The 17,630-nt window shown below is 41.0% G+C and overlaps 1 protein-coding gene across 20 annotated transcripts in view; it reads right to left on the bottom strand.

Moving 5' to 3' along the window:
- The window catches only part of ARHGEF28 (Rho guanine nucleotide exchange factor 28), a 122,337-nt gene that overhangs the window by 79,541 nt on the left and 25,166 nt on the right, over positions 1 to 17,630 (bottom strand). For 7 of the 20 annotated variants that reach the window (XM_030511901.1, XM_030511903.1, XM_030511905.1 and 4 more), the window contains exons 3-6: positions 15,635 to 15,782; positions 13,492 to 13,785; positions 1,628 to 1,811; positions 157 to 337 (exon numbers count right to left, since the gene is read on the bottom strand). In XM_030511901.1, the coding sequence (XP_030367761.1) occupies positions 157 to 337; positions 1,628 to 1,811; positions 13,492 to 13,785; positions 15,635 to 15,782 (807 nt within the window). Of the gene's footprint in view, positions 1 to 156; positions 338 to 1,627; positions 1,812 to 12,163; positions 12,342 to 13,491; positions 15,783 to 16,750; positions 16,950 to 17,630 lie in introns of those variants that run through there. The other 13 variants (XM_030511919.1, XM_030511920.1, XM_030511913.1 and 10 more) reach the window with 11 other exon arrangements.

The following is a 17,630-nucleotide window of genomic DNA, read 5'->3' as shown; positions in this document are numbered from 1 at the left end:
CACGACAGTAATCCTGTGATTACGCTGGCCATTAATGACAGAAGCAGCTTAAACTGAACGGCTACTCAAGAAAAACAAATCCAGCCTAAAGAGTCTATAGTTAGAAATTATTGAATTAAATCTCTGGACAATCCCCTGAACTACACAGGTATTTACCTGGTAAAGAAGAGGTCTGTCCCAGAAGTATTTTCTGAAGAGCTTAATGTCCGACTCCAGCAAGTGCTGCGTGGTGTGGCTAAATGTCAGTGTTAGAGCTCCTGATGAATGAATAAACTGCACGCGAGCACCCTCACTGATCTCCACTCTTGAAATGTCAAGCGAGTGACTGCCCTGGAAACTGGAACAACATACACTTTAAACCAAAGCAGATGCTCTGCACACAGGTAGAATGAAAGCACAGCCACAGTGAGGTTCCGGCTCGCCTTTGGCATAGCCCATCAGGATCCCAATGTACCCACTGCAAAAAATAGAGGCAGAAAATCTGAAACATCCACCAAAATCACAGCTGGGCAAACAAATACTTACCAGTTACTCTATTCAGGCATAAGAACACGCAGCTACTTCTAGCCATCAGCAGGGAACAATTGTCAGCTCTAGATGGTTACTCATTAGTAAAATAAGCAACAAAGAGCAAGCCTTGACAACACCTATTTCTCCTTATTGCTGCAAATTAGCAATAGTACCTTTTCTTGTTAATGTTGCCATATATAGCAGTAGGACACAACTGGCAGCTAGCAGGTTCTTTATCCCACAACACTGAAGAACAGAAAGTATCTCAAGAGAGTACAGCATTGTTTGGATGTTACACAGAAATGAGACATTCATTAGGATAACATACAAGAACATTATGTACTGTACCAGTGTTTAAGGGGTTTTTTTCAAACTGAAGTACAGGTTAAGTCTCACATAAAGTATAAGCTGCACGGAGCCAGAACCAAAAGAGCCACATACCAAATAAAAATGTAACCCAATTCTTGTATTTTTCTATTTGCAAATAAAAGCCAACAGTGAGAAGGGGCATCTGATGCTGAACATTTCATACCCCAAGACACATACACACACATACACCCCACAGAGCTCCTCAAGTCCATATATAGGAAACTTCAGACAGCTTAAATGTGCCAGAAATTACTTCAAGTCATTTATCAGTGTGGAAGCTCTCTGGCAAAATAGTCATAGCTGCAGCCCTGGCTTTGCTGCTGACACTCCTTTATCCATCCATACCTGAGCGTTACAGAGGTCACAAACTATGCTGAAGTTTTGTGAAAGTCAGGTCCTATGGTTCTGTTTATATATAAATATTTGTCTATATGTGTTTTAAGGGGCGTCTTTACTTTTTGGTAATGTAAAAGTATTCAGTTGTGATAGTGCTGGGAAAGGTACCTGATGGTGCAGCTGGTCCTCTGTCACTTAATTGACTGTTAATTTACTTGCAAATGTAATGAAGGATGCAAAACATAAACTTCCTTCAATTGTAAATAGAAGTTTACCACTTAAAATGGTAATAAAGGCAAAAAGCAACAGAAACCAACACAAAATAATCAACTCTCGATAAAACCACCAGTACTCCCCCCATACCTTAATTGATAGGAGTTTTTCAGAGGAAGCGGCAAACCATTATACTCACTTTGTGAAGACCTTTACAAGTTCAGAGTGTCCATTTTGTAAAGCCAAATCTAATGGTGTTGCTCCATCATCATTAGGTAATGCTAATGCTGATGAACCTCCAGGCTGGGCTGCTAAGAACTGGGAAAGCTTAACCAAGCCCAATTTCATCACAAGGTGGAGAAGAGTTTCTTTATGTTTAGGCTCTGTAAAAACACAACAAACAAACAAAATTATGTGTAACAAACCCCAGCACTTTCTTGGCTAGGAAGCATGAAAAAAACCTTGTTATCATCTGCAGAAATATCACAGCTCAGGCTCAGACCTACAAGAGTACTTTGGCAGAATCCATCTTTCACTGAAATCAACACAGTTAAGTTCCACCTATGGAGCTAAACTAGGATATCCAAATGCCATCTAATTTCATGAAAGAACCACAGAATCATAGAATAGCTTGTGTTAGAAGGAACCTTAAAGATCATCTAGTTCAAACCTACCTCAGACAGGGACACCTACTCAACAAGGTTTCTCAAAGCCCCATCCAACCTAGCCTTGAACACTTCCAGGGACGCAGCAGCCACAACTTCTCTGGGCAAACTGTTCATGTGTCTCACCACCCTCATAGTGAAGAATTTCCTCCTAATATCTAATCTAAATCTACCCTCTTTCTGTTTAAAGCCATTACCCCTTGTCCTATCCCTACATGCCCTTGTAAAAAGTCCCTCTCCAGATGTCTTGTAGGGCCCCTTTAGGCACTGGAAGCTACTCTAAAGTCTCCCCTCAGGCTTCTCTTCTCCAGGCTGAACAAGCCCAGCTCTCTCAGCCTGTCTTCACAGGAGAGGTGCTCCAGTCCCCTGATCATCTTCACGGCCCTCCTCTGGACTTACTCCCTCTTGGGTTGGAGGCCCCAGAGCTGAACGCAGTGCTGCAGGTGGGGTCTTAGGAGAGCAGAATCACCTCCCACAACCTGCTGGCCATGCTCCTTTTGCTGCAGCTCAGCACACAGTTGGGCTTTCTGGGCTGCAAGCGCACACTGCTGGGTCATGTTGAGCTTCCATCAACCAACACACCCAAGTTCTTCTCCTCAGGGCTACTCTCAACCCAGTCTCAGCCCAGCCTGTATTTGTGCTTGGGACTGCCCTGACCTACGTGCAGAAAAAAGTTTGAATTAGATAATCTCAGTATTTCTCTCTTTCCTTGTATGTAGTACAACATTAAGCACAATAGATGACCCAATATATTTCAGAAGATAGTTAACAGGCAATTTTCCAGCTGCTTTGCATTGCCTCAGCAACATAAAAACATCTGGCAGCATGGCCAAGTACCAAAATTGAAAAAAAAAAAAAAAACAAAAGGAGGTGGGGGTGATTTTTCAAGGCAGCACTGCGAGAGATCCTTAGCAGTATAGCAAGCCATAAGCTGACACTCATGTGGGTAAAATATACAGGATAATTCTTGTGTCTCCCTTTTCAGAAAGGTGACCTCACCTGCCAGTACTTCCTCTTCACTTCTTAGCACATAATCATCAAGCTCAACAGGATGAAGCTTAAAATAAATGCGTACACAACGATAAGTTAGTCACTAGATGCTGATTCTCTACCCAAGCCCTTACTTGGCTTTTGTTCAAAGATGGGTTTATCTGTCTACATACATTCTCAAACACAAAGCCTCTGCAAATTAAAGGGAATAAATAAAATTAAGATCAAGAGCCACTCAACCTGTTCCTTACACTGACATTTTGGTATGAAGTTAAATACAAGGGTACATTCACAAAGGTCAAGTATTTAAAGGCAGTTACTCTACAGCTCTTAGAACAACTGGCTGAAATCTATTAGGTTTCCAGTGAAATTTATCATCCTGATTCAACATACGTTTTCTTCCCTGTTACGCAACCAGTTCAGAACACGTTATTGAAAATTATGCGCTCCAATAGCAAAGGAAAAGTGAAGCACCTGAAGCATACATAGGTACGTACACTCCTTTGTGTAAATACAGTTAAAATCAATAGCAAATTGCTGTCAAATTTCCTCTCTGCATCAATATCTACAAGATAAAATGTCTGATGGAGAGCAATCCTACAATAGAAAGAGCAGTTACATAGCCAAAAGCTAATACAAGAGTTTTTCAGAAATACTTAAGCACTGAGCAAAGGTATCATGTAGTCACACGCAAATACAGTGGCTCATGGCTGACTCCTATTCAGTTTTAGTATTCCCTCTGAAAATGTCAGGAATATTTATTGTATAGAATCATAAAAAAAACCCCAAAAAAACAACCTTGAAGAGTCCTCAAGAGGTCTCTCATCCACTCTTTGCCTTAACACAGGATTGGTTCAACTTGAATAGCTCCTGACAGATGTTTGTCTCATCTGTCCTAAAAACTTCCAAATACAAGAGGTTTTCATAACCTCCACAGGCAATCTACACAAGGGATAATTTTACCCTTGCAGTTGCAAAGATTTCAAATGCCTAACTTAGCTCACCCTTTCTCAGCATAAGCTTGCTGCTTCTTGTCCCATCCAACACGGGCATAAGACCCACATCATTCCTTTCCTTTCACAGCTTCCTTTTACACAACAGAAGGCTGCTTGTCATGTCTCAGCTAACATCTTACTAACAGGAGAGTTGCCTTCTCCAAAGTTGGACCTTTTGGAATGCCCACTCTAGGGGGGGTAAAATCATTATCCTCCTCTGAAAACATTGGACTTGAAATGTTGCAGTATTAAAAAAGCTCTCTCTCTCATCTCACAAAGCCAGAATGGCAAGGAACCTAAGGAACTTGCTCTACCACTCTACAGTGAAAAACTACTGTGTAATCTCCACTGGTGATGAGTTTTTGCTCTGACTATTCCGTGGCAACCCACCCAGACTTCTACCTTTCCACTTCAAGTGGAATCAAAACTTTCAACAGCATCAAATCCAGGAAAACCAGGTCAAGCTTCCTTCATGAAATAAATGAAATAAATTCCAGACATCAGAGTTCAAGGGAGCTTCAGAACACAGACTCACTGTAACAGCCAGCAAACCTGCATGTAGCATCTGAAACCTGTTTCACTGCAGTTCTAACAGACACAGACACATTAACAAGATGCAGGGGGAATTCTTTATACCCGAATATCACTAAACATATTTACAATATGTACCTAAGTATTTCTAGAACACGTCATTACTTTATAAAATAAAGTCATCTTCAGACTCCCCTCTTACTTGTGGGTAGCCAAAATGTGATCTAGTGCATTAGCATGTCCATGCAATACTTACTTTCCTTCCAGGTTTTGGGCAATAGATTTTTTTCTTTGTCTCCCAATTTCAGATTCTAGGCCAAAATGTGCCCAGTTGGACACAGGATCTGCTGCAGGATTCTAGGCCACAGAGGAAAGTAGTGAACTATGCCTTTTTTCCCTCAAAGTTCTGCAAAATATTTCTAGTTTCAGTCTTTGGAGACAGTGATCATTGCTGCATTTTAGTTACCAAAATTAATATGAATTACAGTGTTTACATTCCTATCAAGTGAAATGGCATATACGTTTCAAAGTTTTCAAGCACATACAACCTTCATGTCCACTGAATCCAACTCAAGCATTTGTAGAACTGCTTTGGTAAACAGCAGCATGGAACCAAAGAATGACTTGGGTCAGAAATCATCTGACCCAATCATTTAAAAATCATCTAGTCCAACCTCCCTGCCATGGGCAGTGACATCTTGTACTAGATCAGCTTGCCCAAAGCTCCATCAACATGACTTTGAACACTTCCAGCAACGAGACATCCACAACTTCTTTGGGCAACCTGTTCCAGTGTCCCACCACCCTCATCATAAAAAACTCCTTCATTATATTCACTCTAAATATACTCTCTTCCAGTTTAAAACTGTTTCCCCTTGTTCTGCTGCTACAGGCCCTGATAAACGCCTGCCTCCATCTTTCTTAGAAGCCCCCTTTATATATTGAAAGGCTGCATCAAGGTCTCCCCAGAGCCTTCTCTTCTCCAGGCTCATAGGAGAAATTTCACAGCCCACTGATAATTTCTGTGGTCCTCCTCTGGACCTGCTGCAAAAGGTCCGTGTCTTTCTTGTGCTGGGAACCCTAGAGCTGGATGCAGCATTTCAGATGCGGTTTCACAAGAGCAAAACCCACTCAGTGAGTGAGTGGCTGGCTAAAGTCAGCCCATAGGGAATATGGAAGCATGAGGATCTGATTGCAATCCACATCTTAAAACTCATCAAACAATTTGGCCTGCCTGGATCCGAGACCTTCTTCTGTAGAGGAACATTTAAATGAAGAGGGCTCAGGCTTCCCAAAACCCATCCAGAGATAGTGGAAATGATGGCTCTTATGCCACATGAAAAACGGGGACCTCAGTTCAACTTCCTTCTCCAGATGGGATGTGAACCCACACACATCTTCAGACTTCCTCTGATCAGTCATCCAGTGGGAGTATGCGTTGTCTCCTCTGTTGCAGAGTAACTGAAAATGGGTCATGGTCCAGAAGGAAATTCCACAGATGCGCAGCAGAAGACCAAGAAAGCAGCAGACTGACTGAGGCACAACATCAGCTGGGAGAAGTCTCTGCTGTTAGGACCTTTTTCAGCATTTCTCATTATACTGCCATCAGATGTGGAGAAAAAAAATAATAAAAATGCTGGGAGCCTGTGCGTCTCGCTTGGAGAATGCCCTAACCATTCAGACACAGTACAAACGTGTGCCAGTGTGTTCCCTTTCTGCATTTCTATTTTTCTTCCCTAGAGATTGAAAGCATTATCTGCGCTTTGCACTAGTCCCAGTGCTATTTCTGTACTTCAGAAAGTCTCCCCGGCAAAGACGCTAGCAGACTCAAGGCTATGCCACCAGTCTGGATCCTGGCAGAGCATCGCCAGATATCAGGCATCAGCACTTGCTTGTCTGGCATGTTTATGTGTACACCCGGAAGTTCAAGTTTAGATGTCCAGGAAATGAGCATGTTCAAAACATAGGCCTTGAACAAACATTATGCATTTCCAGGTTAAAATGCTCACTAAAAAATGAGCTTTCAAAATTGCGCCTTAGTCTGGAATACTTGAATTCTGCTGAAGTCCCTCTTTAGACATCAAACTGCTTTCTTGAGACACCTCCAACTACATCGATTTTTCTATATACAGTGTGAATAAGCAGCCAGTACATAAGTCCATCTAACTAAAATACATGCAAATATATCAACCAGTGTTAAGCACACTAAGCATCTGATTACATACTAACCACACTCCAACCCTCAGATTAAAAATGCAGAAACAGAAAAGCAAACTTTAATCTGAACTCCATCCTCTGATTAAAACTTTGGCCCAGGCCCACTGGGTTTCAATGTATATTGTGTAACACTGTAAAAGAGCCAGATAAACTTGCTCTGAGCCAGGTAAGATCAGGACTTTTCCACTCAGCAAAAACAGAGCCCTTAGGAAGCCTTCCCTAAAGAAGGATAGCCTTCTCTCTGCTCGGACACTGCAGCAAATAAAGTTACTCTTCTGACGGCCAAATCTTAAAAACAATGCAGTATGGAAAAGTCTGTTACAAAAGAACCTAGTTCTAAAAATAATTAATAAACAGTAATTAATCTTTGTGGTCTTGAACACCATCTACAACAATAACTTCTATTATCTCACCATAAATATTCTACTAACAATGTTTTACCTGCCCGACCTAACAACCTCCATGTAGCCTTAAGCCAAATTTGTTCATGGCTAGCTTGAATGCACGCGGTAGCAGAACCACAAGGCAGCTCCATCACCTGTTTTCACCCCTGATGCACTTTGTTAGAAACAGCAACTCGTATTCCTCCCCATCCTTCACCTCTATAGACTATGTGTTTGCTGTACTACTCTCTTCTTACTACTCCCACCTGGCTTGCCCAGGAGTGAGCAGAAGCTGATGACATAAAGCAATTACTAATAGCTTCATGATACTAAAATCTGAAATACAAATTGTGAAGTTGAGAGGATAAATGGAAAAATAAATATGCTCTTTCAATACAAGAAAAGTCTTTTTCACCACAAGTCTGGCCGAACACTGGGACAGGTCACCCAAAGAGGTTACAAACTGTCCATCCTTGGAGGTGCTCAAACTTGATCCAACTTTGAAGCTAGAGGAGGGTAGGACCAGGCCACCTCCAAAGACCCCTTCCAAACTGTGCAATATAAAAAAAAAAAAAGACATGATGACTGATATTAAGCTTTTTAAATAGACACTCTAAAAAGAAAATATTTGCACTAAAAAAAAGCGAACATTCTGAAACAACTCATTTTGAGCACTTTTAAGAACGATTTTCAGTTCACCAACTTCCTCTTACAGCTTCTCACCGTGACAGAACAAATGAAATTTTCCCACACTTTTTACTTTTTTTCCTCCTTCTCTTGAGGTAGATTTCGAATGTGGCACAATGGGTTGGAAAACAAGCAAAAAAAAAAAAAAAAAAAAGCCAAACAAACAATGACAAAAAGAAAACCATCAAGAATTTAAAAAATGTGAAAAAACATCATTAATTCAACTGCATTCAGTGGCAAACAGGAAGAAGATATGGAAAAAGGAAAACATAAGGCTTCTCCAACATATTCATATCTAAATGGTATAAAACACCATTTCCACCAAGACAAAAACCCGACAGTTCCTAAGATTTGAAAGACATCTTATTCATACAGGGTCAGCTACTGCAAGGCAGGTGGTGCTGTAATAGATATGCACCATCAGGACGTTATTTTGCATCACATCCTGATTTTCCAGCTGAAACGCTCTGTTTGACTTACACAGAGCTGAGCCAAACACAGTCTGCTTTAAACATTAAATAAATCCTTTTGTTCTTCCTTGCACCTGAATCCTTTCCTGTGTTCAAAACAATAAACTAAAAACAAATATTTCTCTCTGACAGAAATGACTAAACCCTTTCTGGGCTATGAATCTCATTCATTTCCTGGAAGGAGACTAAAAACCTCAAGACTTGTGACTTGAAAAGCAGGGGGAGACATCAAAACTGGCTGACGAATTCCAGTTTTTCCTGGCTTCATGCTTTTATGCACTGCTTTTCATTATTTCATTTTTCCATTAGGTATGAGATTATTTATAAGCCGTCCTCAGTGCACCTCGTTGCTGCAAAAACACACACAAGTGGTTTTGTGAATAGACAGTGGCTGTGATGCATGAAGTCAGGTACATGACAGCCCATCTGAGGGCAGGGCTGTGATGACATCTTGCCTTTCCACTTACTTAATATCTGGCACATCCACCTTTTCTTTAATTAGTTCCCCTACTCATCAGACCTTTATCAACACCTGGAGGCTGGCATCAATGCTGCTTGAGAAGAGGAGGAAATGGGGGAAGGTTAAGCTCCATCTCAAGGGTGGACTGTAAGGAGTCTTGCAGCAATTTTAGCAGCAAAAGGCTAGAGAAGGCTCCCATCCACTAGACCCATGCAGTATAGGCTGTGCATGGTGCTACCATCTACACCGTTGGGTGAAGTTTCACTGACTTCACTGTTTTTCCTCTGTCCCATGCAGTTACCAAAGCAGCAAACTCCTATAGGGCCAAAGATTTGCCTGTTTCTCTAACCTCCTAAACTGTCTGACCAAAAAAATATTACCTCTCCTCACAAATCTTACCATCACTAGAAATATTTATCTGCTGTTCCCAGTGTTTTCCTAATTCCATGAAAGAGAACAAGGACTTTGCCACCCTCTCCCTTTCCTTCTGCAGGAAAAAAGAAATCTAAAATTCCAACTGAGGACAAGACAGAGACAGTATTTAATTCACATCAAAAATACATCATGCATCAGCCAGGTTTGAACTGGTGCAGCTTAGTAGGAATGTGTTTAACACCAAGTGGAAACAGTACCAGGATTTACAAAGAAAAGGGCAGGGAGAGGGCAGCAAAGTCAAAAATGCCACAGAAAATGTTAGAGTATTCCCTAAAGGCAGACTATAAAGCAGCAAGGTTGGGTACTTCAGTTCATGCCACAAGACCCAATCCTAGAAAAGAATTATGAAGCATTTATGAAATAAAATGGAAATTCTCCTTCTTCATGAAAGGGAATTAAACAAGTATACATACTTCCCTATAATCCACAATTAATTTTCCTAATTCAGGTCGTAATTTTATTGCTTCTACTGATAGCCTTAAACCTAAAAGAGCACTCTTCCTCTTGAAAATAACTAAATAGTGGCAAAGCCAGCAGCAAATGTTTTTGTTTGATTACCAGCACAGTTAAATCAACCAGACAACCTGCACTCCCACTCCCAGCAATGGCCATAAAATGACCAGAAACACAGATGCCCTCAGCCTCCTGTATGTAAGGCAGATGGCTCCGGTGCTTGTGCTCCCTCTCTGACAGCCAAGGAATGCAAATGCGTCAAGGACAAAATAGGTGCAGTGCAGATGCAAAACCTGTGTCTGATGGTCCTTGGGGGCTGACAGTCCTAAAATACTGCCCTCATTCGATGGTACTAAGAGAGGAAAGGTTACTTGGAAGCATTTTCCTTTTCCAGATTAAACCACTCCGTCTTTCTTCTTTTTCTTAGTAAAGTGAAAAACTCTTGGAAGAAATTTTTTTTATTTTTTTTAAGCAGCTCTAACAAGTTATTTGGCTTAATATTTAATACTGATTATCTCCATAAATTGAATAATACAATTTTCAAAGGAAAAATATCCTTTATGAAGGTGCAATAAAAAGAAATCAGCTTCTCCGTCTCCCACCTCGCTAACCCTCCTTCCCCTTTCTTCAAACCCACCAACAAATAAATGTCTGAGCATAGCACCTCTACTGGGTTCCCAGTTTCCTCTAGCAGCAAACTGCTTGTGGGCCAGGTGATCTCAACATCCAACCAGTTCGTGTGAGTAAGCAGCCCCTGACATGGTTGTCACACAGGCACTTACTACAAGTGAGGATTACTGAAAGGTTCGTGCTTTCCTGTTTCTGTTGTTGAACTTTAAACAACGTGGCTAACAAGTCCTGACCTGTGCAACTGCACTAAACTCCTGAATTATTTGCAAGGCGTCCTAGACAATCCAGCCTCTCTCTATCCAATCCTTTTTATACCTTATAAAGGGAATACAAACACTTTTTCTGAATACCAAAACTCCTATGAATAAATTATTCTTCTATCTTTCCATCAACCCCTATGTCTCTAAACCTTCATAAAAATGAATGAGGTCCAGAACACCAGATGGTGCAATAATTTTCTGAAGCCATGTGTCACTCAAAAGTTATTTTTTTCCAGTAAAAATAGCCCGGCAGCTCTGAAAACTGACAGAATCTCACAAGCATGAGGTCCTAACTAGTGAAGGATGACAGCACCCACATCTTTCACAACACCAGTACTAAAAGTCACATGTCAAGATACCATCAGACCTTTGGGGCAAAGAGTTGCAGGTACAGCAGCTAGGGCAAGAAAGACTCCTCCTCTTCCTAAATCCTCATAAAGCCTCTCTTTCCCATTCATTTTGATCTTTCGGAACATGGGGAAGAAATGGAGTGCTGGGACAACTCTTGATCACCTCATGGTGGAAGACAATTAATCTCCTCTTTTCAACTGTGCTGAGATCTGAAGCCCTCCTGCCCTGGTCCATCCCCTTCTCCTTTCCTCTCCTTCATCTGCATGCACAGGGCTCCCTCAACTATGCTTGAGTTCTTGGCTTTGGGGACAAAAACACAGTGGTGGGGACAGCATGAGGAAGCAACAAGAGTCAGTGCTTTTCAGAATCAGGTGAAAGAAGAGTATGACTGTAGAAAGAAGAATCAAATAAACAAATACAGCTGTATGAAAGAAGAATCGAAACTATATTTTCAGAAAGGAGAGAGAAAGGATATAGGAGCCAAAAAAAAATTATACAAACTGCTTAGAGGATACCAAAAATATCAGGCCCAGCCCAAGCTGGACTTCAGAGAGACAAAAAGGGAATGACTGACCTCCCTCGGGCTGAAGGACAAGCTGTCCAGAAAGCTTTCAGGAGCTCTCCACTCAACAAGGGTGGCTAGTAAGCACAGCCCAGGCAGGACTGCACTGCACTGAAAGCTCCTCGCTGTGGCTATGAGGCCCCAGGAATTCAAATTAGGTTTTGTTTTATCCAGAAACAAGGAAAGAACACAGCTTCATTTAAGAGCAGTAACTGAGGTACAAAGGGAGATGTCACCTCTTCAGTGCAACAGTGCCCATGAGGCAATCACTAGTGTAGCATGCTTGTATAACATCTCAAACCTTCACAGAGACATTAAACAGTGACTGAAGCACGCATCCCTGCTTTTTTGCTGTATTCAAATTTTGTGTATGTATAATAATTAAATCTGAAAAGTGAACAAAGATTGGAAAAGACACAGAAACATAAAAATACCAAAATACCCGTCCTATAAAAGTATCACGAGGGCAACATACTCTTTTCCCTACATATGTTGCAGCACATCTGAAAATTAACAATTAGCATAACTAAAAATTAAAGAATTTGCTATTTGGATAGCAGTCTGGTACCAGCTGAGCTGATCTCCAAACCTCTGGGCCCACAACACACCCAGCATAAACTTCCCCATGTTTCAAGCAAGTAAGTACCCAGGTGGCTTTGCCCAAGCACCTCTCAGTATCATGGTTATCCTGCTGATGCTTCTGCATTGGGCTTCAGCTGGTTTTGATGAAAAGCTTAGCCAAGTCTGTGAAGAAAACTATAGCTGATTTCTTCAGGCTTTGAATCAAGGTCTTCATTGCTAAGATCCAGCAGCCATTCCAGCAGCTGAATAACAAGAACAAATATTTACTACACATCAAAATGAAACAAGTAACAGCCTTTTTTTTTCTCTCCTGTCTAGCCAATATTTGAATGAGACATGGTATTTGTTTTTACATCTCTTCAAAGAGCTGTTTAAAACAGATAGAAAAAATCCATCCTTCTCCTGAAGAAGGCAGTAGCAGATTTCAAGCTATCTGTCATTATGAATTAGAAAGATTTAAGAAAGGAAAAAAGCCTTCACCCAAAGAAGTGGGCTAAGTGCTGTGTTTTTACTTCCCAGAAGCTTGCATGAATCTCTCTTTCAGTTTGGCTCACATGGAAACTGCCTATCCTCCAACTTTTAGCGATTTAAAGTGCTGAAAGGAAAACAGCCAAAAGTACCAAATTTTCAATGAAAAACATATGAAGCCATCAAGTTTAACAGTTTCCAACCTCAGCTACAAATCAGGTGGGTCTGCAAAAAAAAATTATACTATTCAGAAAAACCTAACTACAGTTTTCTGTTTGCAGTCAAACCTGAAACCAGGAAAATTTCACCTGATGTTGTTACAAAATTTTCAACAGCATGGCCGAATGTAAAGTTTCATGTATATTTCCATTCCACTTCCTCTACAATAAAATAAAAGCCACAAAGCTTGCTTAATGATATTCTCCCCAAAGAACGATTATAGTCATCAAGCATAAACACTGACAGAACCATGCCAAAAATTTTGTTAACTCTGTACATCACAATGCCTACAGTAACACATTCTTCTATTTTATGACCATCTCCTTTTTGTCTGTGTGATTAAAATATCTCACTTGGTTGGAAACATGGCAGCAATACCTCACTGCTGCAATTCTTGCTTTTTTTAAACAGACAGCTCTTTAATCTTGAAAAGGCAAAGTCTATTTATAAATAAAGAACTGCATTCACATCAAGGCACAAAAAGCTTCTGGAAAGACTGAGTTGCAATAACCATTATTATCCTTTTTAATCCTCCGGGCACAAACCAAATCTCTGACTGCCCCTCTCATGCTTGAGCCATTTTTCATCTTAACTACAAAATAAAACACAGGGGTTGAGAACTTAGGATAAAATGATGAGACACACTGCTCTGAACTGTGAACGAAACCACTGTTAAAATCTTTCCAACTGAAAATAAAACCTTACCACCTCCTGAGCAGCTTCCGAGGATGTTCCAGGTCGATGGCAATTCTTCATAAGCAACAGCCATCATCAAATCGTTATCCAGGGACTGCAGATCTTTTTTCCTTAGCCCAAATTTATCCAGCAACAGCTCATGACTAGCAGCAGTGACACATTCTGCGTGATCAACCAGAAAGCGAGACAACTTGCAAGACAGATTCTCCCTGTAATTGACGGGACAGCTGCCGAGGACCACAGGTGAGTATCCCCTTGTGTACATTAACACAGAGACAGCAACTGCTTCTTGGCATCCATGGCCTGCAATTATAATGTAGATTATTCACTAACAATACCTATGTTCAGAAAATGCCTTAGTTTTTCCTCATTCGCCCCTGCCTCTAAGAGCTGTGCCTACTTACCCAGCATTATTTTATCCTTTCCTCTAACTACATCTATTTCTTGTAGGGCATCCACCAACCATTTCTGGTGATGAACTTGGACTCGACTAGACTGTGAACTGCCAGTCCTCCCAATTATACTGACACACTTAAATCAAGAACCAGTCTTCCTAGGTGAAGGTTCTTTAACAACAGTGGAAAGAAGAGGTAACCATATCAGTATAAAATCCCACAAATCAAAACCCTGAAGGTTCTTGGATAAGAATTAAGAAAAATTAGATACTCATGAAAAGAGTGGCAGAGTGCCCTGCAACACAAACTCTGAGTAATATATCTATTTAACACCAATTTTGTACCTACTTGGTGTCTCCATGTAGGCCAAAACCTAGAAGCTTTTAACTAATGCATGATTCATGCTTTTGGCAGGCTTGATTAAATGCTGTATCAACTCTCAAACTTATAGTTGGGATCCTCAAAGTCCAAAGGAGTTTGTCTCTCAAACCTCTTAAGCACCCTGTGCATTCCTCCTTCTCCTTTGCCATCTAAGAGATGCAAGCTGTACCTCTCACAGGAGAGCTGATCATGACATACTACGGGTGCAAATCTAAATTTCAAAAAATCTCCCTGAACGACTACAAGTATATATGCAATCTAGTAACTGCAGAAGGAAGCATGTACTTACCACATCTGCAGTTGTTTTTAAAGTGCTCTGCGTTCCCTTATGTTTAATTTGGCCACTATGAAAAAACACTAACATCAGCAGGGCTATATTTTAACCTCACACTTTATTTTCATCTGTTAATGGCGTCTGCTGGGACCAGGCAGAGGATTAAGTGTTGCTTGCAGCCTCCTGTTTTTCTTCCTAGCTCAGAAGCAATCATTTAACAGTGTCATTTCAGGCCTCTTAAAAAAAAACCAAATCAAAAACCCACAAAACTTTGCCATCCTGGAATAAGCCTAGCATTGAATTTTCTCCAGTTGTAATCCATGACAATCATTTATCACTCACAGGATCAAAGGAGCCACTATGTAACAGCAGCAAACTCCCTTTTTATACTCAGCAGTTATTTTCAGACTCTAAATCCCCTTTAGAAAACAAGAAAAAATAACAAGCAGATCCTAATGCATAGGTACATCATGTCTATAGCTACCTATTCATACAAATGAAAAGGTCGCAAAGCACACTATAAAGATGACAACCGGGGTTTATGTTACATCCATGAGGATGTGACGCCAAGGCAGAGGGCCAGCTGGAAGGCAACACGAATCCCTCCTGTTTGCAGCAAGGCACCGCTGGAACGGTTTCACGGACACCTCTGCACTGTGTACAGATCAAGCTGAGCTCCAAGCACCGCATGTCTCCACCACGAGGGCCTTGGAAGCAGGGCTGGCTGCTGCACCCAGGGAAGGCTCAGACAAAAACACTACTTCTACAGGCGTTAGGATGCCTGGAGGCGAACAGAATAGAATTAATTCACATTGAAAATTATGCCATCCCCGAAGATTGCGCTTTAATGCACACCCACCTGTGCAAGCCCAGTAACACTGTCTACACCTGATACTGTGCTGGTGTGCGCTGCTATGAAAGGCAGGAACACCTATGGTCAGCCAAACTCAGCCTGGATCCTTAAAAGCCATCATTCAATTCCTACATTTCCTCCATTACAGAGCCATAAAACAGAGTTGTACCAAATTGTCCAGTCGTGTCCAGCTCTGAAATGGGGGTAGGGCATAGCAAAAAGACAAAGAATGTGAACAGGAACACTCACCCGGAACAATAGACCGAAGAGCATTGTCACTAACTCGCTCTGCAAACATTACATGCCTCTTCAGGGATCCATCGTAAACAAAGTAAAACTCAGCATCCTCTGGGAGGTAAATGTCATTGTCAAACTTTGCATGTATAGTCACCTGTCCCTGAAAAATGAAAGGGCTTTCAGAAACATACAGTAAATTTTTCATCTCCAAACTTACCAATATATTTCAGATGAAAATTTATTATAACCTCTTCCACAATACTATATAGAGGCTGTGATCCAAATCACAAATCTGCAGTTTTCTACTTCCACTTACAAAATAACACTAGTTTTATGCTGCACAAGCAAAGGTGACTTAAAAAAAAAAAAAAAAAAAAAAACAAACAAAAAACCCCACCCTTTTATATGTCTTTCAACTAATTCCTTTCATCCTGACCCACACAAATATAACTGGCTTTTATTTGAAATGCATCAGAATAAGCGAGTCGGTGAACTCACTCTGTTAAAAAAAAAATAAATAAAAAAAAAGAAGTCTGAAGTGCTTGAAATTATCTCAGAATCAATTTTACAGAACAAAAGCTCTGATGCAATTCTACAACTGACTACACTGGTTTCAAAGAATACTAGTTCCCAGGTATCTGCCTGTGGGTTTCTTTACAGTAAGTAGAAAGCAACCAGCCAAGAAAAATCTGTCATACAATAGCTTCACAAAAAAACAGGAAAGGGATCTGAGAAGCAACAAACAATAACAAATGTCTGACGTCTGAGAGAGGAAATTTAGATGAAGTTGCATTTTCTTGGAGACGAGGACAGCGTGCTTCACCGTGCACCCAACAGCTGCCACAGTTGTTCTAAGACAGAATTGCCCCAACATCTGGCAGAAATGGTGTTTTCTGGAAAACACACTACAGAAGATTCAGCCATTCACACTTCTAAACAATGCCTGCCTTGCCTCAATTCAAAACAGTTACCACAGCACTGACTCCACCAGCTCCATAAACAAGCCCGGTAAAAACCAAAGCACAACTCGGTAGCACAGAAATTTCCATGGTTGAAAACTGCAGTTATGCCCCTGACTGCCCTGACAAGCATCCAGCTCCTTCCCTGTTCATTATACGGCAAACATACATTTTACTGCAGTGAGAGTCTCGCTGCCCCCTACGACATAGCATCTTCACCTTCGTTCCCCAAGGACATCTTTCTGGTCACTTGTAACAATGCGAATTCTGCATTTGTTTTCCTCTTAAATACAGGCAGGTCTTTGAACTATAGGTAAACAGGCAAAGGATAGTTTCAGGCACAAAATCTTCCTTAGATATGATTGTTCCTGTAAGGATAGATGTAAACAACATTAGGAGTCCGGTATCAAGAGCAAACATGCTTGACATCCCCAGAAACTGATAATGCAGTTTTCATAGCCTAAAGTTTTATTATAACTGCCAAGTGTTTTCTCCTATTTCTCTTTGGGTTTTGCACTGTTATATCCAGAATATTTAAATTTTTTTAATCTTTCTATGTTAGTTGTGAATAGCCCTTTCCGTCTGTTCAGTACGAATATGGATGGCTATTTGGAGGAAATAGGAACAGGGTAAGTCTCTGAAGACACTCCACAGTCTGCTCTGGCGGGTGCCTAACTGACAGCAGCGTGGTACACAGGAGTGTGGCAGAATTTCTTCCACACAGGCACTTGTGGCCACAACTCCCAAACCACCTCTGGACCCTCTGGACCCCTAAAACTGAGGGACTACATAGCCTGCCAGCTTTTGCGTTTTCTATGCACTATGTGTGAAACAAGGGAGAAATTTTATAGCAATATTTCTGATTTCTTAAGCCTAACTCTAGGGGGAAGGGGAGGAAATCAAGCTCAAATTGTATACTGCTCCTTTTTTTAAAATGTTAACTAAGAATCAGTAAGGACAGAGGAACACCTTGAACTGATCAGACTACATAATGTACAGGCATGAGGGAGAATTTCATAACTCCTTGTCTTATAATGTATTAGGGAAAA

The sequence above is a fragment of the Strigops habroptila genome, chromosome Z (assembly GCF_004027225.2).
Source record: "Strigops habroptila isolate Jane chromosome Z, bStrHab1.2.pri, whole genome shotgun sequence".
NCBI classification, from domain to species: Eukaryota; Metazoa; Chordata; class Aves; order Psittaciformes; family Psittacidae; genus Strigops; species Strigops habroptila.
Note: the sequence above shows the minus strand (reverse complement) of the source record. Positions and strands in the feature narration are given on the sequence as shown.